Source organism: Vombatus ursinus, unplaced genomic scaffold (genome assembly GCF_900497805.2).
Source record: "Vombatus ursinus unplaced genomic scaffold, bare-nosed wombat genome assembly UNPS02000749.1, whole genome shotgun sequence".
Classification (NCBI taxonomy): Eukaryota; Metazoa; Chordata; class Mammalia; order Diprotodontia; family Vombatidae; genus Vombatus; species Vombatus ursinus.
In genome coordinates, this window is record NW_020940527.1 from 8,860,042 (window position 1) to 8,885,117 (window position 25,076).

The 25,076-nt window shown below is 44.3% G+C and overlaps 1 protein-coding gene across 4 annotated transcripts in view; it reads right to left on the bottom strand.

Annotated features, from left to right (window-relative positions):
- Positions 1-24,119, bottom strand: part of DLG5 (discs large MAGUK scaffold protein 5) — a 151,845-nt gene extending 127,726 nt beyond the window's left edge. For all 4 annotated transcript variants that reach the window (XM_027858926.1, XM_027858915.1, XM_027858923.1 and 1 more), the window contains exon 1: positions 23,610-24,119. In XM_027858926.1, the coding sequence (XP_027714727.1) occupies positions 23,610-23,937 (328 nt within the window). In that variant the 5' untranslated portion in view covers positions 23,938-24,119. The remainder of the gene's footprint in view (positions 1-23,609) is intronic.
- Positions 24,120-25,076: the final 957 nt, after the last annotated feature.

A 25,076-nucleotide genomic window follows, 5' to 3' on the forward strand; every position in this document is an offset into this window, starting at 1 on the left:
ACAATGCACTGGTATGCCTGCCTTCCTACTATTCCCAACTTTTGTCACTGTCAATTTGCTAGGTGTGAGGCAAAACTGCAGGGTTGATTTGTTTTTTATTTCTTATTATAGAGACTGCAAATTATTTCAAGTGATTATTAATCATTTATGATTATTCTTTTGAGAATATTTATTCATATCCTTTGACCATTTGTCTTTGGGGAATAGGTTTTAGTCTTATATAATTCTTTTAGTTGCCTATATATCTTGACTATCAGACCTTTATCAAAGATATGTGAAAACAGCGCTGAATTTGGAGGTCAGGTTCTAAGTTTGGGTGAGTCCTGGCTGTGGCATTTACTACATGACCTTGGGCAGCTCCCTTCTCCTGTGTGTGAGCCTATTTCTCATCTGTAAAATAAGTATAACATTTGTATGACCTTCCCCTTAAAAAGTTATTGTGAGGAAAAGGCTTTGGGCACCTTAAAGCACCATACAAATGCCAGCTATTATTACTATCGTCTTCGTCGTCATCATCAACACCACCATCAATACTCCACTGAAGTCTCACACAGTGAGTTGCACAAAGATGACCTTGGGTCCTCCAGGACTGACCATGGAATGCAAGCTCTGGGAGATCCTACTATGGTGAAAGAGGCCCAGAATAGAGTACACTTTTGTTGCCTGAGGATAAACTGAGCTAAGTTAAGAGAGGTTCACCAGATGGGGCCAGGTAATTACGAATTTTTTTCAGCTACCACAACTCTCACCAAGGCACCACAGGATAGTGTCGGACGTGAAGGCAAGAAGACTTGGCTTTAAAAGCACCCCCCTCCCATCTTGTCCCTGTGTGACCCTAGGAAAGTCTTCAGTCTCTTCATCTGTAAAATCAGGGGGTTGGAATTAATGACCTTTAAGGTTCTTTCCAGCCCCAAATCAATGACCCTATCTATGATCCACTAAGTAACACAGAGAGGACTGCCATCTCAATCAGCAGCCAGAGCATCCATGTCAATAAAATCACAGATCTCCAAAGTATGCAAGTATTAATAAAATTAATGGCTTCTATTTATATAATCATAACGGTTCACCTTAGTAGAGTCATGCTCAAAAGCACCTTCCTTCCTTCATCAGACTCCTCTACTCCTGCTCACTCATGTGCTGTTTATAACGCAACTGAAAGAAGTCACACAGCCATGCTGATGGGGCCCACTCCATATTTGTGTTACTTAATCTCATTTTTTACCCTCCCCCAATTGGTTCTCTATCCCATTCCTCACTTTGACCTTCTCTAAACACCAATACCTCCCCTGACCACCACCCTCTCAGCTGGGGTAGTTGGGGTTCAGCCGGTTCAGTCGTGTCCAGCTCTCCTGACCCCACTGACATTTCCTTCTCTAGCTCATTTTTATAGATAAGGAACTGAATTAAACAGGGTTAAGTGACTTGCCTAGGGTCACACCTTAGGGGAGGATCTCACCTCATACTTAATGGGAGAAATCAGAGGGCATTCACTGGGAGCTCCCTCCACTTCCCTTTGCTCTATCACATATGTACCCTAACTTTATCCCTCACTACCTCCTCCTTTCCTCTAGTCTCTGATAAAGAGTCAATCTTTCTCCTCCTTCCACCAAGGACAACCCTTGACCATCACCCCTTTCTCTGTAATGTTCCATCCTCACCTACCTACGGGTTCCTTCCCTGTTGCCCACAAACTCATGGCTCCTCTATTCTTAAAAAAATACTCACTAGACCCTCAACTACCACTATCCCCTTAAGCTATCCTTTCAGAGCCAAACTCTTAGAAAAAGCTGTCTACACTCCTTGCCTTTGACTTCCTTTCCCCTCATTTGCTTCCCAACCCTTTGCCAACTGGCTTCCAAATTTGGGTTCCAAATTCATCTCCTAACTGAAACTCCAAACTTACCAACAATCTACTAAGTACCAAATCTGATGGCTTTTTTCCAATCTTATCTTTCTCCAGCATGTTATTTTTGACTACCTTCTCCTCCTGATCCTTTCTTCTCTGGGTTTTTATGACTCTATCCAACTGATCCTTTTCTGTCTTGTTAGTTCATCATCCATATCATACTCCCTAACTTTGGGTGTACCCCAAGGATCAGTATTGGGCTCTCTCCTCTCCCTACACACTTTCACTTAGTGACTTCATAGGCTCATCCCATGGGTTCAATTATTACCTCTGCAGATAACTCACAGATCTCTATATCTAGCCCTCACCTCTCCGCTGAGCTGCAATCCAACACCCCCAACTGCCTATTGGACATTTGATCTAGATGTGCCAAAATCATTTCAAGCCCAACTGTTCAAAACAGAATTCATCATCTTTCTCCCCAAATCTGCCCTTCTTCTAAAACCCCCTATTTCTGTTGAGGGCATCTCCATCCATCCAGTCTCCCAGCTTTCTAACTTCAGACATCCTCACAAATCTAATCAGTTGCCAAATCTGCACACATCTCCTTTCTACCCTACCTCTCTTAAAGTCATCCCCTTCTCAGTAGTCACATGGACACTAATCTAATTCAAGCCCCACATTTCTCTCCTAGATTAATAACAACCTTGTCATTGGTCTCCCTGCCTCAAGTTTCTCCCTACTCCACAGACAACCTCCTAGAGCTGCCAAAGTGAGTTTCCTTAAGTGCATCTTTGACCATGCCACTCCCTCACTCAATAAGCTCCACTGGCTTTCATTGCCCTGTTCTAGAAAACAATTTGGAATTACTAGAAGAAAGGGACTTAAATATTTCACCCTTTTGAACAAGAAATTACACTGCTAGGCATACACCTCAAGGGATGTCAAAAGCAAAAACGAAGACATTTCTGTTTGGCATTTCAAGCCCCTTACGCCTGGTCCCAACCTGCCTTTCAAGGCTCATTCTACATTCTACAATCCAGCCAGACTAGATTTCTTGCTGATCCTGCACAGGCTGCCCAATGAGTGGAATGAAGTCCCTCCTTACCTCCTTACCTCTTCCTTCTAAGCTCAACTCAAGCTCCTCTTTCTAGGGGCACGACAGAATCACAGATCTGATAGGACCTCAGATACTTCTTTTCCTACTCCCTAATCTTAATCACGTGGAAACCAAGGCCCAGGGAGGCTGACTTGTCTACATGAAGCCTTTCTAAATGCCCCTCCCTCTACTGCTCAGGACTTCCCCCCAACATTTCCCTGTTTCTATTTTGTATTTGGTTGTCTATTTACATATGTACGCCCGGTCTAGGCCAGCTAGACTCAAGATCAGAAAGAAGAGATAATTTGGGGGTTTTCATATCTCAAAGTCTAGCACAATACTTGGCACACAGCTCGAGCTTAATAAATAAATGCTTGCTGACTCAATTTGTATTTCCAGTACTAGTACACAGGAAGTGCTTAATAAGCACTTTTTAGGTGAATGAAGAGCTAACACATGGCGGAGGGACTGGATAGGTCCAGCTTGTTCCCAGAGGGCAGTACTAGGAATAATGGGTAGAGAGGTACTTAAACCAAAACGACCCCCAATGTTTTATGCCATCTCCCACCTACCTTTTGCACAGGCTGTCCCAGGGTTTGTCATACACTTCTTAAGAATCTTAAGCTCAGAAGCGGCGAGGTGGCATAGTGGATAGAGCACCAGCCCTGGAGTCAGGAAGACCGGAGTTCAAATCCAGCCTCAGACACATAGCACTCACTAGCTGTGTGACTGAGCAAGTCACTTAACCCCAACTGCCTCACCAAAAAAAGAATCTTAAGCTTGATGCAAGCTTAAGATTGTAAACCCCTCCAGGGCAAGGCCTGCACCTTTTTCTTATGTGTATCCCCAGGGCTTACATAGTGCCTGGCACCAAGAAGAGCTTAATAAATGTTTACAGAATTGAATGACTACTCTTTCCCTTCACAAACTGTTATTACTTATCTGTTTATATGCTATCGGCATTGCCTCTACACTCATAGCAGTAAAACATAGGCTCTTTGAGGGAAGAAATGTCATTTTCCTCTTGCCTGTTGTATCCCAGTACTAGGTTCAGAGTAGACAATAAATGTTTATGAGGCTGGGTCGGACTTCCTGTTCACAAGTATTTGTTCACACACAGTACCTCCCCCACTGTGTGTGCTGGGGGATGGGGGAAACCATGAAGCAATCTAGGCTGAACGGTACATTAGATTTTCAAAACTGCTCCATGATGAAGCTGTAAGAAGAAAAGCTTTAAGATTTCCTGACCCCTACAATGAACCAGGAAGGGCAAGGGATGGGGAAGTGAGGGGGTCAACTTCCAGCTTCCCTATCCCCCTCCCCCATATTAATAGGGAGACTATCAAAAGCATAGACTTCTCTGGCCCAGGCTCTAAGCATAGTGGCACCAGAGCTAAAACCAAGTGTAGAGATGCCCCAAAGAGGAGTTGGGAGCTGCTCCCTGGGAAGAGGAGATTCAGGCATTATTATTTCTGACTCTAGCAACGTCCTGAGGAGAAAGGACTCCTCAGATCTAGTCTCTTTTAATCCAATGTTCTAGAAGGCACCCCCAACCCAGCCCCAAGCAGCTATTCTGATCCCTCCTGGGAAAGAGCCAAATGGACCATGAGGCCCGGACCCTGTGGACTGTCATCTTGTCCCTTCAGGTGACTGCCTGATGCTTCCCAAGGAAAGCTCAAGCAGAGCTTCTTCCCTGCCAAAACTGAAAGGTCTGCACATGCTTCTTTTGATATCCTGGAAGTTCCTGGGAGCTGGGTGGTATACTGGTTAGCATGCTGAACTTGTAGTCATTGAGATCTGAATTCAAATCTCGAATCAGAAACTTAATAGCTGTGTGGCCCCAAGCAAGTCACTTAATGTCTGTTTGCTTCAGTATCCTTACCTATAAAATGGGGGCAATACAGCACCTACCTCACAGGGTTATTGTGAGGATAAAATGAAGTAAAATATATAGCATTCTGCAAACCTTAAAGTGATGTATGAACATTAGTTATTGTTGTTGTTATTTTTAGGACAGGGACCCCAGGAAGCTGTACATCTCAATTCAACATTTGGTGAGAAAGAACCTCCCCTCAGGTGAGATTTCTAAAGTAGCAAAGGGCAGATTATCTATAACACTGAAGGACAGTCAGGACTAATCCCACCTCTAACCCTTAGCTCGTGTTTTTCTCTTTGATCTAACCTCTCCATTGCCACCAAAGTGATTTTCCTGAAGCACAGGACTGTCTGTCATTCCCCTACTCAATCAAGTGCAAGAATTCTTAACCTGGGACCCACAAACTTATTTTTTCAACACTTTGATAACTATATTTCAATATAATTATGCTCCATTGTAATCCTCTATAATGCACTTAAAAACTTTATTCTGAGAAAGCATCAGTCCCTAAGCTGCCAAAGAGATCCATGATAAAAAAAAAAAAAAAAAAAAAGACAAAAACTCCTGCGCTGGTGGCTCTCATGATTTCAAAGCAGAGAAACCGGAGAGGTTTGCCATTTTCTTCTCCAGCTTATTTTCCAGATGAGGAAACTGAGGCAAACAGTGTTAAGTGACTTGCCCAGGATCACACAGCAAGTAAGTGTCTGAGGCCAGATTTGAGCTTAGAAAGGTGAGTCTTCCTGACTCCAGGCCCAGCACTCTATCCACTAGGACATCACCTATCTGTCCTCTTTCACAAATAAGCACTTAATAAATGTTTACTGAATTGGCCTTTAAAGCTCTTCACAAACTAGCCCCTCTGTATCTGCATATTACTCCCCTCTATTACATACCCTCCCCCTCTACAATCAGTCAGTCAACAAACATTTATTAAGCTCCTGTTCCATGCCAGTCATTCTGCTAAGGGCTAGAGGTGCTGTGCTGAGCACTGAGCACAGCTACAGGACAGTCATATTGGCCTTCTTGCTATTCCTCACGTACTCTTATTTCTCCTCTCCATACCTTTGCGATGGCAGTGCCCCATACCTAGAATGCCCTCCCCTCCTCATCCGCTCCTCTTAGAAGTTTCCTTCATTTTGCATGTTCTCTCCTCTCTCATCTCTTTGTCTCTGTGTCTATCTTTTCCCTCTCCTCCTTCTCTGTCTCCCTCCCTTCTATGTGTCACTCTATCTCTCTTTCTTCTTTCCTCCTTCTCTCTTCCCAGTGTGTCTGTCTCTCTCTGTCTCTCTTCTCTGTGTATGCCTTTCTCTCTGTCTCTTCTGTCTCTGTGTATGTATATCTGTGTCTGCCTCTTCTGTCTCTATGTGTATCTCTCTATCTCTGTTGCTGTCTCTACCTCTCTGTGTCTGTCTCTTCTCTCTTCTCTGTGTATATCTCTCTGTGTCCATTTGTCTGTCTCTCCCCATCCCCTCCACTCTTCCATCTCAGTGTGTATCTATGTCAGACTCTCTTTTCTGTGCATCTCTCTGTCTTTGTCTCTCTTTGTATCTCTGTCCCTCCGTCCTTCCTTCCCTCCAGATGAGGAAATTGAAGTTCATATATGTTCACATTGTCTCTCCTGTTAGAATGGAAGCTTTCTTGAAAGCATGAACAGTTTCATTTTTGTCTTTATATTTACATCATAGTTCTGAGCAAATACTAGGTGCTTAATAAATGCTTTTTGGTTGGTTGTTTGGTTGGTTGATTGATTGATTGACTCAAGTACTTTCCCCTGTCCCCTTCCATCTCTGTCCAAATCTACCCATCCTTCAAGGCCCATCCAGTTTGCAAATACAGGTTTTCTAACTCTGTGCCCAATGTTTTTCCCATGACACCTCGCAGTAAGGAAACCTCCTAAGGCAAGAGGAGTCCCACACATCATGTCTTCTGTCCTAGAAGATGAGAGAAGTCTGCAGCCCCCTGAGGATGCCCAGAGCCAAACAGATGCCCGCACATCCTGGGAGAGCAACACCTAACAGAGAGTTGCCATGGAAGCGTTCTTGACGTAAAAACCTGACAGTGTTCCCTACCCTTTATCAAGCAACACTCTGGCTCCTCAACCCAAACACTGCCAAATCTGGGTTATTTTCAACGATACAGCTCAGCAGCCTTCTGAAGCGATGCCAAAGAACAAAAATAGTTTTCAAAAGGACAGCAAAAGAAAGACAACAAAGAAAATTCAGAGGCCAGGCTTCTCGTGCCCTTCACCCAAGTGCTGGGGCTTAGAGCACACCCAGGAAAAGAACTAGAAAACAGCAGAAGAAAACCCCTGCAAGAAACATAACCTCACTTCTGAGTCATTGTCTGCATTTCCTTCACAAGTGAATTCTCCCACAAGTCTCCTTAAAGTCTGGATCTAAATCCTGCCCAAGGCTCCAAGTGCAGGAGCATTGGGATGTGACATTCCCACAGGACTTCACACGGTCCTCAGGGTCATTCAGCCCCATTCAGTCCCACACCTTCCTTTTACACAAGAGGAAACAAGAGAAGGGAATTGATTTCCCCAAGGTCACACACAGATTAAGGTCTGATGAAGGATTTTAACCTAGATCCTCTGACCCCAAACTCAGAGCTCCTTCCACTGTAGCATGGATGCTGTCCCTATTTTAGGACAGGAAAAAAAATGGACTTCCTGATTATTAGACCTGGCTTCTCACTAGAGAAATGAGATCAGAGAGCACAAGTAGCAACCTCTCTTTCATACACTCCAGCTCTTCATGACGATACTAATAGCTACTTATTAACAATAAGTTCACATTAAAATAGCAATTTATAAGTTTATAAAATGTTACCCATCAGGATACTCTCATGAAACGGATAATGCCAACTACAATTATCTCTATTTACTGGATAAGGAAACTGAGGCTAGAAAAGGTTAAGTGACTGTTCCTAAGGCTCCCTTTTTTACGGAGATTTTCCTGATCTCTGCCATAGCCAATACCTGTACACCCCCAAAATTTAACTTGTATTTAGCTTTATACAAATGTTGCCCACCCTGTTAAAATGTAAGCTCCCTGAGGCCAGAGAGTATTTTATAGTTGTCTCTGCCCACAGCATCTGACACACAGTGGGTTGTTGTCCTTCGTTGGAAGAGAACCACAATGACATCACTATGCTGGAGTCGAGTTTCAGTGTGTCTGACTATGGCTGATCAGACCAATATGAGCTCTGAATGTTCTATCACAGGTCAGGCACAAGTAGTAACCAGTACATATACACATATACATACACATATATGTACATATACACACACACACACACATATATATTACATATAAACCTCTAACTAAAATTTTGCATTTCCTTCCATTATGAATGTAGGCAACAAACCACAATAAGATTAAGATATTTTTATATCACATTACAGTTGTTGTGAATATCTCAAAATATCATTCATGCATATTACTACTTTGAAGTTACTCTAATAAACCCACCCTTAAATCATGATCTGTTTTCTTGTCTACAGCCTATATTTCAATATAAATGGTTTACTTTGTAATCCTAGATATTTTATGTATTTAAAAACATGTTTTGAGAAGTCCCATAGGCTTCACTAGAGTGTCAGAAGGATCCATGACATACACATAAAAAAGGTGAAGAACCACAGCCTATATTAATCATTTTTCTTTCCATTCATAAGTGTTTTTAACTTTTGCAAAGCACTTTCAAAGTCATTATCTCCCTTGATTCTCAGAGTCCCCATTTTATGGATAAGGAAACAATCTCACAGAAGTGACTTATTGAAGGTTATAGAGGGAGTTTGAAGCAGATTCCAGATCAAAAGTCAAGTTTCATCAATGCCCTTCTAAGGTTAAGAGAAGGGGAAGGAGCAAAGGAAGGAGAAGGGGAGGAGGAGGGAGAAGGGAAGGAAAGAGAAGAAGTATTTATTATGCACTTACTATGTGTCAGGAACTTGCTAAGAGCTTTATAAATCTTACCTCCTTTGATCCATAAGAATGTCTAGGCTCAGGGAAATGGAAGTCATGCTGTATTTATGCTTAGACAGATCACATCAGGCATAAAGGATTCCGTTCTAGGTACCATATTTTAAGACAAAAACCTAATAAATTGGAGAGCATCCACAAGAGGACAACGAGAATGGTGAAGTCTTGAGTTCATGACCGTGGCTAGATCAGTTAAAGAGAATAGGGGATATTTGGCCTGGAAAGGAGAACACCAGGAGAAGGGGTGTAGCCATGACCTGCCAGCTATCTTCATATATCTGAGGGATTAAACTTCCTCTCTTTGGCTCTAGAGGCTAGAGCAAGAAGGAACAAGGTGGAAGTTACAAAGAAACAGACTGAGGTTTGAGGCAAGGAAAAACTTCCTTACAATGAAAGCCATCCCTAAGTGATAGCTGCTGCCTTACTAGGCAGAGGGCTCCCCCTTACTTGAGTATGTCAAGCAAAGGTTGGATGACAACCTGGCTGCTGATGATAGCAGAGGGAGATTCTCCTGGGTGGCTGATGGTTCCCCTCCCAATTCAGATTCTGTATGATTCTGTGTATGACCCAAACACACACACACACACACACACACACACACACACACACACACACACACGTATAAAATACAAGTATTTAATAGATGTTTATTGACTGACAAAAGTAAAGACAAAGAACTCTGAAAAGGGATGGAAATAAGCACTTATTAAGTGCCTGCTAGGTTCCACGCACTGTATTTTTTACAAATATCTTATTTGATCTTCACAACACTGGAAGGTAGGTGCTATTTTATCCCCATTTTCCAATGGGGATAAAATAGGCAAACTGAGGAAACAGATCAAGTGACTTGCCCAGGGTTACACTGCTAGTAAATGTCTGAGGCTGGATTTGAACTCAAGTCCTTCCTGACTCCAGTGCCAGCACTCTATCAACTTCACCACCAGCTGCCTCTAAAAAGACTTAAGAACCCTCAGTCACACAATGGACAAACACAATTCCAGAGGACTCATAACAAAACATGCCACCCACCTCCTGACAGGGAGGTGATAGGTTCAGAGTACAGGCTGAGACTTTTTTTTTCTTTTTGGACATGGCCAACATGGGAATTTGTTTTGCTGACTATACATATTTTTAATGCAGAGTTGTTTTTCTGCTTTCTCATTGGAAGGAGAGAGGGGGACGGGAATGAAGGCAGATTTTCATTTAAAAAACAAAATATGATAAAAGAAATAAGTGCTGAAGTAGGTAATCTTTGTCTACTCTGATGCAACCTTCTATAAGATTTGGAAAATATTTGTTTCCCCATCAAGTCACTGTTTTCTTTAACCAAAGGCTCTTCCTCATTGCACAGGGAATACCAAAGGGCCCTGAACAGTGAAAACTGTCACGATCTCACTATTTTTGTGTGGGGGAACAACCTGCTTGAGCTGTACCACCTCGTCTCAGACGGAGCAGCACATTGTACAGTGTCATTTCAGTCGGAAAGGACAAGGAGAACTAAGAATGATCAGTGATTTGTTCTAATGCTGCCTGTATGAATGTGCTGGAGGAACTGGGGCAGTTTACCTCTTAAGATGAGATTTCTCCATGAGCCTACTAGGACAAGGAGATCTACTACGACTACAGAATCTATTTCTGCCCCATTAAATGTCAATGATTTTGAATTTGAGACAAAATTGCAATTTCACAAACAAGCGTCACTAACTGGGTGAATCCACCGATTCCTGATTTTTTTTTTTTAAACAAATCAAGAACATGAAAAAATTTTGCTCCTGCCTGAGAAATCCACATTGGCCCCAAACAGAATTAATGATCCAGTCACCGCTCCTCCCACCATCTCCACCTCCTGCTACTGTTTCCTGTACCCCTCAGCTCAGGGACCAGCATAAACCCAGACACATACACTCAAAGAGTTCTGCTCAGCCCTCCCCCAGCTGTACGTCAAGAAGGCTCCGGGGAAGGGCCAACCACAAAGGGAATGACTGAAAGCAGAGGCCCAGCCTCTTCAATCTCTCCTTGGGGCTGCTGCCTGATTCTCATTAGGCCTGAGCTTATTTTCCTGGACTTGTAATATAAACGTTTCAAAAACATCCCAGCAGGGACAAAAAGACCTCTATAAACTCCTAATCTTCACAGAATGTGTTCTCTCCCTCGGCTCCCCAACAAAAACCTTCCCACTCCAGCTAGACTGATGCATCTAGCTGCCCTCTATCCACACACCATGTGCTTCTCCACTACCACACATCTGCCTATGTAACTCTTCCTCATCTGGAATGCACTCTTCACATGTCCTGATCCCAGTTGTCCTTCAAAGCCCACCTGATCACTCCAGAGGACACAGGTTCAGACTCTGACCCTGCTTCCATTTCCTCACCTGTAAAATGAGAGGTCAAGGTAGATCTTGCCTAAGCCCCCTTCCAGGAACCCCTCTTAATTCTAGTGCCTTCCCTCTCTTAATTATTTCCTGTTTATCCTGTCTATAACTTATTTGTACATATGTGTTTGTTCCCATCAGCTTGTGAAGTCTTTGAGAATGGGAACTGTCTTTTGCCTAAGTCTTGTATACCCAGCCCTTAGTATCTGGCACCCAGTAGGTGCTTAATAAATGTTAATTGACTGATAGGAAAAGCCTCCTATAGAAGACAGGGTAGAGATCTTTCCACCTCTGAACTTACTGCTCATAAGACTTATTTAGCACTGACCAAATGCCACCTTGTACTAGTCAGCCTTTTCTGTGTGGAGTCCCTGCCTCCATCGCCAGAGTACAGTCAACCAACCAACAATTATTGATTAAGCACCTGCGCTATGTGCACTGTTCTATAAGATCCTGACAAGAAATGCAATTTTCCCTTCAAAAGAAACCACTCAATAAATCCACTGATTGATTAATGTACAAGTATCATCAGGTACTTTAAGGGATCATTTCTTTTGGAAATCATCAATCGACAAGTGTTTAATAAATTTAAGAACACAGAGATGATGAAAGGGCTTCCTAGTCAATGAAAACTCCCAGGAAACTTGGGGAAGTAGTTTAGCAGAAAATAGATTCAGACCAGCAGTTTATACAATACAGCACAATAAGCTACAAATGGATGAGTGAAAAAACTACATAGAAAATGTCACCTAATCAAAAGATTAGAGGAGGAAAGAAGAAGGGTTTCCCCTTTCACAACTATGGCTACAGGAAGAATTCATAGCCAATGGCACAGGAGATCCCAAGAGACAAAACAAATCTTCAGTTACATAACATTTTAAAGCTTTTTCCAGGAACAAAATCAATGCTCCTAGAATACAAGGAGGTTGGGGGGAGGGAACCTTTGCATCAAACATCTGATTAAAGTCTGATATATACTATATATAAAGAACTAATACAAACCTAAGACCAAAAGCCATTCACCAATCAACAAATGGTCAAAGGATATGAAGAGTTAGAAAAACACAGGCTATTAACAACCATATAATATAGCCAGGTGTGGTGACCCATGCCTATAATTTCCTGCTACAAGGGATGCTGTGTGGCAGAACTCAAGCTCTAGAGTTAGCTACAGGCGAGTGAAAGCTAATCGGGTCTCCAGACTAAAGCTAGCACCAATATGGTGAGCCCCAATGGGGAGGGGGAACCATCAAGATGCCCAAGGAGGGGCAAACTGGCCCAAGTTGGAAACAGCTCAGGTCAAAGCCTCTGTGCCAATCAGTAATCGGATCAAGCATGATCATAGCGGCCACTGAACTTCCAGCCGGGGAGAAATCCGGAGGTCCAGTCATGTGTGTCTGTGTGTGTTCAGTATGTGTATGTATATATGAAAAAATACTCTCATTAATTATAAGAGAAATGCAAATTAAAACTTCTGACATATCACCCTAATACTATCAAATTAGCAAAGATGATAAAAGATTGAAATAGACGATATTGGAGAGATAACAGGAAGTCCAGAACTATTAACTAACATAACATTGGCAGAGATGTGACTTGTAATCCAACCATTCTAGAAATCAATCGGGAATGTTAAAAGTGACCAAAATGTCAATACTCTGATCTAACCATCCCAAAACTGGGCACTTATGCTAAGGAAGTCAAAGATAGATAGAAAGATCTCCCTTACGTACCAAAATATGCTCTTCTCTCTAGGTTTTTGAGACACCATCCTCTCCTGGTTTCCCTCCTACCTATCTGACCCTTTCTTCTCTGTCTCCTTTGCTGGGCCCTCCTCCAGAACATGCCCTCTAACCACAGGGATCCCTCAGGGGTCTGTCCTGGGCCCTCTTCCCCTTCTATACTACTCCCCCCACCCCCCCACCCCCCGTGAACTCAGCAGCTCCCACGGATTTAATTACCACTTCTACACTGATGATTCCTTAAATCCACCTTTCCTGTCCCACTCTTTCTGCTGACCTCCAATCTTCTTATCTATTACACATTTTGAATTGAGTGTCCAGTAGACATATTAAACTCACCGTGTCCACAGGAGAACTTATCTTTGCCCCTAACCCTCCCCGCTTCCCCTTCCTTATTACTATACAGAACACCATCCTTCCAGTCCCTCAGGCTCACAACCTAAGAGTCATCCTTGATTCCTCACTACTTCTCACCCCCCCAATTCCAAGCTGTTGCCAAGGCCTGTAGATTTCTACTCTCTCCTACACCCCCTCTATTCTCCTCTGACGCTACCATCACCATATTGCGGGGCCTCGTCACCCCACACCTGGACTACTGCAACAGCCTACTGGTGGGTCTGCCTGCCTCAAGTCTCTCCCCATTCCAATCCAACCTCCATTCAACTACTAAAGTGATTTTCCTAAAACGAAGGTCTAATCAAATAACTATAATACAAAAGAGAAAAAAGTATATACCAAAGGGCATGCAGGTGGCACAGTGGATAGAGTACCAGTCCTGAAGGCAGGAGGACCTGAGCTCAAATCCAGCCTCAGATACTTGACGCTTAATAGCTGTGTGACCCTGGGCAAGTCACTTAACCCTGATTGCCTCACCAAAAAAACAAAAAAAGTATATACCAATTCAAAGAAAGTACTTAAAGAGATGTTAGGAAGAAAAGATTATTTTCCATTTGAAAACAGAGAGTGATGGGACCCAAGGAAGACTGGATAAATGAAACCCAAGGATGATCCATAATTAAGTCATTTTTTCCCAATGACTTCATCCTTATCCAATAATCCACCCATATCAGAGCCCCGACATGAGCAATAAATGGGGGGGGGGGTCCCCTGTCTCTGGACCTAGGACACAATAACCTGCTGGGGCCACTCCCTGGTGTTCATCTACTGCTGGCATATTCACATTCACCCATTTGATGAGACAGAACAATGGAAAGAGCCCTAGACCTAGAGTTTGAACCCCAGCTGCAACCATGGACAAGTCACTTAATTTCTGAGCCTCGGTTTCCTCATCTATAAAATGGGAACAATTCTACTTTTACCACCTACTTCACAGTGTTGCCATCAGCTCTGTCAGTGCCTTCTTTAAAATACCCCATAAATGCACACTGCTATGACTACTCATTTCTAACAGAACTAGGTAAACTTACAAAGGGCCCCTGTTCTCTAATCTACCATCAGACATTATCTGTTGCACTCTCTGTTTTAGTTGTTTTTTTTTTAAGAAATCATCTGAGTCAAGGTTGTCATGTGATTGTCCAAGGTAGATCTCACTTAGTATCCCAAATTGATTTTTCTCCTCATCTTTATGAAAGTTTTTCTCCCGACATTTTTAGCAAATAAATGAGAGACAGAGATAGAGACAAAGAGAGATGGGAAGGACAAGGAAGAAGGGGAAAAGGAGAGGGGAGGGAGATGAGGAAGAAAAAGGAGGAAGAGAGAGAAGAAAGAGAAGGAGAGAAGAGGGAGAAAAGGGGAGAAAGGAGAGAAGGAAGGAGGGAGGGGAAGGAGAAAGAAAGGGAGAGAGAGAAGGGAAAAAGGAGGGAGGAGAAAAAAACAAAAACAGAAAGGGGGAAGAAATAAGGGGGAGAGAGAGAGAGAGAGAGAGAAGCACAAGACAGAGATGGACACACACAGAGACAACCAAAGAGAGAGACTGAGTTTTTGTAACTCAATCTACCTCAACTTTATGCTGTGTCTAAGCAACCAGTAGTTAGAACAGTTAAACCTAGGTGGCTTTAGCTTTGTCACAAGAAAAAAAATTGAAAAGAAAAGAAAAGGAATAAAAGGCATTCTCTGATCACTTTGTAGCCACCCATGCCGTGGTGCTCTACACTAAATTTAGTTGAATGTGTGAACCTATCCCCCTGTGTGAACATATCCTCTGGATATGCTGAATGTGCTGAACTAAGTCAAGGAAAAGGGGCCTATGATGAAATCTATGAAGCATCTCATCCATCCTATTCCTCATCCCAGAATCCAGTCTTGCAAAAGATTGAGTCAGGCCAGAATGGACAACTGAAGGACCTTGAAACTAAGTGTCAGGTCCTACTCCCAGCCCAGTAGGAGACAACTTCACCCGACTGAGCCTTTGTTAAAGATTCCTAATCATTCTAAGTCATTTAAGGGATGAAACAGGATAATAAAATTGTCTTCAGCATATAAGAAGAAACAAGTATGGCCTTAAGTTACAGAACACTTATTATTGAGGGTACAGACCTCTCAGGACCAGAAAGATGGGCTGGCCTGGTGATACTTTCCACCCTACAGTAACTGTTTTTTATTAGCCAAGCATAGTTGCTTGTTATTTGTTGAAAATTTTTAAAGAGCACCTTCCATCCTGAAAGGAAACCTAGAGCTCGTAAACTAAGACAGCAGCCAAAGGCGAAATTGTCCTGGAAATAAAGGCTCCACCTTCCTCCTTTTCTCATATAGGTAGGGCACTATGGGTGTGGAACACTATATGTGATGTCAGCCTTAGTAGGTTTTAATAACTCTTTTCTATTCTATGCTATAAGGGATGGCTCTCTGGAAAGAACAGGTTCTCTGGGAAAGGAAGATGATATTTCAAATGAAATCGATAACAAATGTCTAAAAGAAGAGAAATGGACACACCACTAGTTTCTTTGCCTTAACTTATTTCTGCTATCTCAGCTATCAGACCTGCTCCTGCTCTGGGACAAAACGCTGGTATTTTCTGATGGAAATCACAGAATCTCAAAGCAGGAAGGGACCTTAGAAGGGACCACTGGTCTAACCTACCCCATACAGGAATCCCTTTCAATGTATCCCAGAAAGAAAGGCACCCAGCCTCTGATGGTGGTAGAAACCTCATTACCTCACATTTCCAAAGCTAAATGAATTATTAGGAAGTTCATCTTTATGTCAAGTGAAAAATCTGCTTCTCTGTGACTTCTGTCCAATGGTCCCAATTCTTCCCTATGGAAATACAAAGAACATGTCCACCTTCTCTTCCAAACAAAGAGTCCTTCAAACATCTGAAGAAAGCAATCTCATTTCTCCCAACATCTGGGTATTCTCTTTGCCCCCAGTTACTTTAAAGAGTCATCACATGCTATGATTTCTGACTTTCTCACTATCCTTACTGCCTCCTCAACTCACTCTAATTTGACAACACTCAAAAATAAGACCCATATCTGGATACATCATTTCAGACATGGTCTGACCAGTACAAGATACAGTGGGATGACCAACTCCCCACATCTGGACACTACAAACTTGTCCATGTCTAACTGCCCCTTCCTTTGACTTCAAGCAGTAGGGGCTGCTAAGTGATACACTGGGCATTGGGTCAGGAATAATCAAATTCAGCTTCAGACACTTACTACTAGTGTGATCCTGGGCAAATCCCGTATCCTCTGTCTGCCTCACTTTCCTCAACTGTAAAATGGGGATAACAACAGCATGTACCTTCCAGGGTTGTTATGAGGATCAAATGGGATAATATTTGTACTATTTAGCATAATGCTTGGTACATAGCAGATGCTTAATAAATTCTTCCTTCTTTCTTTGGCATACTGGTTGGACTGACTGGTACCTCAGTACAAATCCTGCTACTCACTTATACTTGTGTGTCTATGGGCAAGTCGTGTACCCTCTTCAATTATAAAATACATAAATTATAAATTATAAAATCAAATATAAATCATAAAATGAAGGGGTGGCACTTAATGTTCTCTTAGGTGCCATCTTACTTTAAACCTTTGACTCTATGAGAGTTACTTTAGCTAAGACCCCAAGAAAACAGGTAGATCTCTCCAATGAAACAGATTTCTCCAATGGCTCATCTACGGCTGTGTCTGCAAACGAGTAACAAAGTCAGATAACTAGGGAAGCAGTCACTCTTATAATCCCCAGCATCCTTTGTACCACTGTAGATTTCACGTTTACATCAGCTGTCCTCACAAAGTTCCTTCCAGATAGGGTCAAGCCAGGTATTCCTCTCCCTGTTTTAGAGACAGGTAAACTAAAATCCAGAGACGTTCAGAGAATTTCCCCAGGGTCACAGAGCAGAGGTGAGGGCAGAACCAGAGCAAAAACCCAAGACTCCCAATTCCCACGCCAGCTGCTTCAGACCCCACGCTATCAGGAGAGCATTCACAGTCATCTGAAAGGCAATGTGCTGCCTCCACATGAATCCTGGAATCCAGCCCCAGTGGGTTTGACCTTACTAGTCTCAGTCCTTGCCAGGCAAGTGACTGATAACTTTCCACCTGCTTCCATCAGGGGGTGCTGGAAGAACTGAAGAAGTTAGTGTATGTCCATGAGAGAAGAGCAAGCCTTCCCCACCCCCCATCCCCAACTTCCCACAGCTTTCAGCTAAGTATTAATTTACCCCATACTGGCTCTGTGTGGATTATTTTCCTGGATGACGTGAAGAGGACTTTGGCTTGCTAAGGGTCACACTATTCATTCAGTACAATCAGTCTGCCCTGGTAGTAAGTGGGGGAGGGGTCAGCGTGGATAAATGTAATCCAGACGTCATTCAGAGACCTCATGTTGGCCATTCATTTTCCACTTCTGCCTCTCTTGTTAAGCCAGACTATAAAGCAGAAAGAAAAAAGTAACTGAATGGAGGACTGTCTTCTCTCCCTTCACTCTCTCAGACCTCATGTACTATTTGGTTATTTATGCCATTATTGCATCTTATTTTACACTAGTTACTGGTGTGTCATAATCCCCCCCTAAAATGAAAGATTCGAAAGGGCAACAACCATGTCATCTAAACGTTCTCTCTCCCCAGGAGAACCTAGCACAAGAGGAGGCATTTAATAAATGCTTGTGGAATTAAATTCCCCGAACCATTCATTGTCCAGGGGCAGGGAGAAAGAGTAGATGGAAGAAGAGAAAGTGGAAAAACAAATCAAGAGGCAGAAGGTCCTGAATAACAGCGAAACTGGAAAAATCAGCAACTGAAAAATTAGGTTAATAGAGTCCTACTACCAAAAATGTTTAGCATAATTACATGCAAAAATAGATGGGGCTTTATGTATGTATGTGTGTACACATATGTCAAGATTACTCCATTTAAGCATGTTTCAGGGAAACCTGGGAAGACCTGTATAAACTGATGCAGAATGAAGTGAGCAGAATCAAGATTGTACAGCTATGAGACTTAAGAACTCTGATCAATGCAACAACCTACCATGCTTTGACAATAACTTATGCTAACCATCTCCTAACAGAGAGGTGATGGACTTAACTCACAGAATACTTTCTGACACCACCAATGTGAAAATTTGTTTCACTTGGCTAGGCATATGTCATAAGTTTTGTTTTGTTTTTTTAAGGATAGAAAGGGGGAAGTAGAAGAAAGACAGGGGCTGCCAAATAAAAAGGAGAGGGAAGTCATTGAAGTATTTTTTAAATGCATAGGAAAAAACAGGAGAAAGGCAGGAGGGAAACACAAACAAGACAGTTTTGAAAGAGGCATACTGAATTAGTTAGACGCTTAAAAGGAAAAGCAAGCTATCATGGACAATCCTCTTTTTTCTATTCTACTTTGCATATGGAAATATTTATTTGATTTGGTGTTTTTAAATTCAGAATTTTTATTAAATATTGTTCTCTATGGTTGCTCATCCTAGTAAAACTCAGGCTTCTCAGCACTGAAGACTGTGCACGATGGACAGCATCTCTCAAACCTTACTTACTTTTCCCCACTCTCCAACCCACTCTCCCAACACTGACACCCCTCCCCAGGTGGACAGGTCTACCCACTGTCACTCATTCAACAGCATTTCTCAAGTGTTTGCTTTTCGGCCAGGAACAGCAGGGCACAATGGAAAGAGCATCAGATTTGGAGACAAAGGATTCCCAATCAAACCCCACCTCCAATATTCTCACTTCCTCTCCTGGGCCTCAATTTCCTCAACTGTTGGACCAGGGGGTCTCTAAGGTACCTTGCAAATTCTAAATTTGTGATACTATGAATATGGGAAACTGGATCAATATCAAGCCTCGATTAAATGCTTGTGGACTGACTTGCTGCATTACCTCACAAATACAGACTTGCTCAAGGTCACACAGGAAGTAAATAGATGAGCCAAGATTAGGATCCTGGTCCCCTCGCTCTCTGCCCAGCATTTTTTTTTTCCCAGTGCACCAGACTCACTCTGTAATGTTACAAAACATGGTTTGGGAATCATTGTTCTAGAACAGGGATCCTTAGCCTGGGGTCTGTATATAGTCTATGAACTCTATATCTACAGATAGTCTAGGAACTGGGGGGGGGGGGGGATTACCTTTATTTTCATTCATCTTTGTTTTCCTTTGTGATCCTATGGATTTCCTTCTATGTGCTTAAAATATTACTCTAAGACAGGCTTCTGAATGCCAAGGGAATCCTCCCTCACACAAAAAATGTTAAGAACTCCTGTTCTAAAGAATAAATATCTTAACCCCATTGCATCTCTGGATCAGCTTCTGTCCCCTAAAGGCACCTTTAACCAAGACACAGAAAGCAAATAGGACATTTATCCAAGGAAAACAACATGTTTATTTCAGGTACTCCACGGAGTTCTCACCCAGTGCCTGTGAAGCTAGCCCTGGGTTCTCCCAAGCTATGACAAAGGAACTCTGTTAGGTTCTACTACACTGGAAAGGCTTTAAGCCTAGTCTGACGACAGACAGTCTGCTATCTGAGGACCATCCCAACCAAGTTTGGGGAGGCTCATCACCAAGATGCTGGTCCCTAGGGAATGGATTATTTGGCCACAGCAACCCATAAAACACATAAAAGTAAAGCATCTTAAAAATTATTTTAAATTAATTTGAGATTGTCATTAATAGTAGTAATAAAATTACACATTTACACAGCACTTTAGGGTATAGAATAGTGGACATTTATAGAGCATCTTAAGTTTTACAAAGTACTTTTCACAAAGGATCTTATTTGATTCTCAGTCTCACTCTGAAGGAGATACCAGGAGGATTACTGTCCTCATTTTACAGATGTGGATAACTGAGGCTCTGAGAGAATCACAGCATCCAACATAAGTTAGGCACTAAATAAATGCTTTTTGAATGGGGGAGGGGGAGAGAGTGTTAGAATTGGTCACAGGACCCAGACTTCAATGCCTCTCTGCTAATAACGACCTCTATGTGACCTTGGCCAAATCACTTCATTTCTAATGAGGGGACTTAAAGATGAGATGATCTCAAGTGGTCTTCACTCTCTAAATCTAGAATCTTCTGCCTTGACCAAGGTCACAGAGCCCAGCATCCAATGCAGGTCTTGAACCCAAGTGAACTGATGCCAAACCCAATGCCCTTTTCACTACATCCTACTGCCTTCCTTCTAAAAGCAAGGCTACACTCTTAACACTAACCTGGTGGAAAGGGCAGTGAATCTGGAGTTGGTAGAGACCTGATTTCAAATCCTTCCTCTGACACTGACTAGAGATGCAGCTCAATCTCCCTAACCCCCCATTTCCTCAACTGGAAAATGGGGGGAAAGGAAGAATACCTGGACCTACCTACCTTCAACAACAGTCGGGGCAAACTTGCAGTTTCATCCATGTAGAGAACTCAATGCAGGTAAGCAACTATCTGTAAGTACAGCATTAAAGAGTTGCCTGGCATCCCAAGAAGTCAGCTGACTTATCCACAGTCACACAGTTATTATATTTTAGAGTCAGCCCTCGAACCGAGACATCTAGGTGACACACAATAAAGCACAATAAAGAGCCTGGAGTCAGCAATTATGACCTCAGACACTCCCTAGCTGTGTGACCCTGGGCAAGTCACTTAACCTTACAAATGGTTTCCCCATTTACAAAACAGGCATAATAATAGCATCAACCTCCAAGGATTGTTGTAAGATCAAATGAGATTAATATTTGTAAAATTAAAAATGTTTAGTCCAATGCCTGACACATAGTAGGAACTTAATAAATATTTGCTTGCTTCCTTCCTTCCTGACTCCCAGGCTAGCCCTCTATTCCATGTTCCACCTACCCATTCAGAACAGAATCCTATATATAAAGGTCAGCTAGTATGATCATTAATGTCAAAGTTTTTAAAAACATGAATCTATACTCTGGAAAAAAAATAGTTATGGTAATAGAAATAATATTTATAAAGCACTATAGTGCCTGGTACATAGTAATATATAAATGTCAACTATTATTAACTAGCTATGTGACTGTAGGGTCATTTAACTTGTTTACCTCAGTTTCTTCAACCATAAAATGGGGATAATAATATCATCAACCTCCCAGATTGTTTTAAGATCAAATGAGATTAATATTTAAAAAAAAAATGCCCAGTCCAGTGCCTGACACATAGTAGGTACTTAATAAATACTTGCTTCCTTCCTTTCTGACTCTAAGGCTGGCTCTCTATTCCATGTTCTACCTACTCACTCAGAATAGAGCCCCATAAATAAAGGTCAGCTAGTATAATCGTTAATGTCAAAGTCTTTAAAAACCTGAATCTATACTCTGAAAAAAATAGTTAAGCTTAAAAAAAATTATCCCCATAAGTTTAACTTTGATCAATCCAAAGCATCAGGCCAGTTCCTCTCCCACCACCTAACCCACAAACTGGGTCTGCTGAAAATGCCACATAATTAAGACAAATTGTGGCACTTTTTGCATCCTCAAAAGTCCTTCACTCCTCCCCCAATGTTTTTCTTAACCAGACCTGAGATATCACAGATGTAGGGAACTCCCAGAAAGAAAACTCCCTCTAACAAAGCAGAAGGGAATGAAACGAACTGTAATTATCATTCTAGAGAGTCGCCTGAGGCACTGAACGGTGAAAACAATGTGCTCAGGGTTACCCAGCCAAAAACTGCCAGAATCAGAATCTGAACTCGGGGCTTCCCGACTCCAGGGCCAACCTCCCATCTCCTCCACCATGCTGTCTCTCAAGCTCATGGCAGAAGCACTTCATAAAACATAAAGTATATCCCACACAAGAATATTTCCAATGAGGGAAGAAAACAAGGGCATTGTAACAGACACAATGAATGGGCTTTACAATGTAGCTTTGAAGAGGAGGCATGGAGACAGGGAGAAACTGTCAAGGTCCTAAACCTACAACAAGCTTCTTATACAACCAGGGCATTCCGAGCCACAGTTTCCTCCAGCTTTCCAAACAAGAATGAGGAGCCCAATGCACACCTCACTGGCTTGTTATGGAAAGCACCTAATAAAAATGATTGTCTTAATAAGCAAGGCTTTTAATGGCCAAATGAACAGGTCTGGATCTGTCTCCCCACAGCCACTGAGGGCATATTTCTCAGGCCTTTCTCCCAGCTCTCTCCTAAAAGGAGGGTCTGGCTCTTTAAAAAGGTGGCATCCACTCCTCCCGTGCCATGCCCCAAGTGCTAAACAGTAGCAGGTGCCATTTAAACAACTTCAGGGAAGAAGGTTGGGATTTTATCACTTTGGGGATCCCTCAAGGCAAGTGCCTCCTCCCACCGGGCTTCCCCTTCTAAAAGATGTTTTGGTTAACATCCAACAGGCACATCCCTCAAAAAAAAGCCTCTAGCCTGCCGAACCCCTGCTCAGAAATTCCTAGATGTCCCTCACCCAAGTGCAAAACTCCACACCAATGGAAGCAGCAGGACCAGAGGAGAAGCAAAGGAATGCTTAAAACCTTCATCCAATCCTCTCCTCTGGGAAGCACATGCAGGCTCAGAGCTGGACCCCAGCAGCAACTTCCCCAGTTTTCCCACAATAGGATGCAATTTCTTTAACTTTTCTTACTCCATCCTTTTCTAGAGTCCCCAACAGGCCTTACTTTATCATCACCCACTCCCCTCTTGAGGGATATTTCCCCTTAGGGCTTAATCTCTGGGACTGGATCTTGGGAGGACAGGAGAGAGGAAAGGCCAAGAAGACAACTAATGGGGGGGAGCAGATGTTGGTGGGATTCCAACCAGGGCCTAGGAATACTTGGTTGCTTCTACTATCCAAATGAAAAGTACAGAAACAGTCTCCCAAGGGAATTCCCTAAAGAGCTTTAAAAATAGGCTTAACCAACATCCACTGTGAGTAGTGAAAGCAGGAAGCCGGACCAGATGGCCTCCTGAGGTTTCCCCCAGTTCATAGGGATTCTAAATGGGAATTCTAGGAGGTCAATGGCAGCCCCACACACACCTACTTACAGGATTCCACTGCACTGTTCCCAAGGAAAATGCAAGATAGGTTGGGAGACCAAAAGCTTCAGGTATCCCATCGACCCTGGGTAAAGCAAGATCCCCATACAGATTGGGCAGGGGGAAGAGAAAGGGGACTTCTGTCCACTGTAGGCTATGGGACCTCAAGAATTAAACTTAGAAACGGGAAGGAGGTTGGTTCTGGTTACAAAGTAAGTCTTTTGAGATGTTCCCCAAATGAAGAGAGACGGACCCAAAGCAGGAAAGAATCCTGCACTCACCTGCACTCTCCGAGGGCTGAGTCGCCCCTGCCACTCCGTTCAGGTAAAGGATGGGGAGCAGGTGAGGCTGGGTCTTCTCCAGGGCCACCCGAAGGTCCTGGAAGTGGTCTCGCTCCTTAGAGAGCAGGAGCTTGAGCAGCAGCTCTGCCTTGGCGCCGGGGCCCCCAGCCCCTCCAGCCGCAGCTGTGTCCTCTTCCAGCTGCCTGCGGTCGCCGGCACTCAGGGCTCCGGCCGCCTCCAGCAAGCCCAGGACGGCTTCCACTTCAGTCATGGCCTGAGCCAGACTCTGCTGACAATGAGCAAGCAGCTCCCGGTGCTTTGGCTCCATGGCTCCAAGGAGCTTCACCCGTGGGCTTCCCCACGCGCCCCTCTTCCCCAAAGGCCTCCTTCGCCCAGGAAAGCGTTATAGGAGGGGGGCTTCAAGCGCTCCCCTAATCCGGGGGCTGATGCGCCCAGAGTAGACAAATAAACCCCTCTTGCCCGGGGCTGGGCACAGGACCGCTTGGCGGCGGCGGCTGCTGTTGCCGCTGCTGCTGCTCGGGGCGCCCCCCAGGCTGGCGGGCGAGCGGGCAGACGGGCGGGCGGGCGACTTAGCTGCAGCCCTAGTGTGGCGGGAGCCTGGGCTCCCGGGGGGCCATGGACTGGGGCCGGGGGCCGCGGAGAGGGGCGCAGGGCTCAGCGGCGGCCGCCTCCCGGGCTCAAGAGCGCAGCCATGTTGGCTGCTGCTGCTGCAGCGGGGCTGGAGGAGGAGGAGGAGGAAGAGGAGGAGAAGGAGGAGGAGGAGGAGGTGCGGGCGGCGGCCGTGGCCGGGGCGCGCCCCGAGGCCGGGCTCCAGCCGGGCATGCCCCCCCACCCACCCACCCAGCTCACCTCCGCCTTCCCCGACCGTGCCCGCCAAGAAACACAAAAGCAAAAGCAAAACCCCCTAATCTGGGATGAAGAACCCCAAGTGTGGGCTGCGAGCCCCCCGACAGCCGCTCAGCCCCGGGCCCGGCTGCAGCAGCTACGGCGCTGTCCCCGGGGCATGGCTCCCCAGGCCCGAGCCCCCCAAGCCCCTCCGCTGCGCTCACTGAGGCCCCGAGGCCACTGCAGCCCCGGCCCCAGCTCCGGCTCCGGCCCCGGCCCCGGCCCCGGCCGCCGCCGCCGCCTCCCGCTCCGCCATGGCCCGGCCTGGTCCTCGCCGCCGCCGCCGCCTCCCGCTAAGTCTGTCCCTCCCCTCTCCTCTCCTCTCCTCCCCTGCTCTCCTCCTCTCCTTCTTTGCTCTCTCCTCCCGCCGCCCGTCACTCACTCCACGCCTCGAGCGCCGGGGCGGCCTACTCCCGAGAGGGGGAGGGGGAGCAGGAGAAGGAGGAGAGGGACGGGGGAGAAAGGAGGGGTCCCCGCCTCCCCGCCCCGGCCCGCCCCCAAAGGCGGGGCGCCGCACTCGCTGTCCCACCGGGATTCCGCCTGGGATTAGGGCTGTGGGGG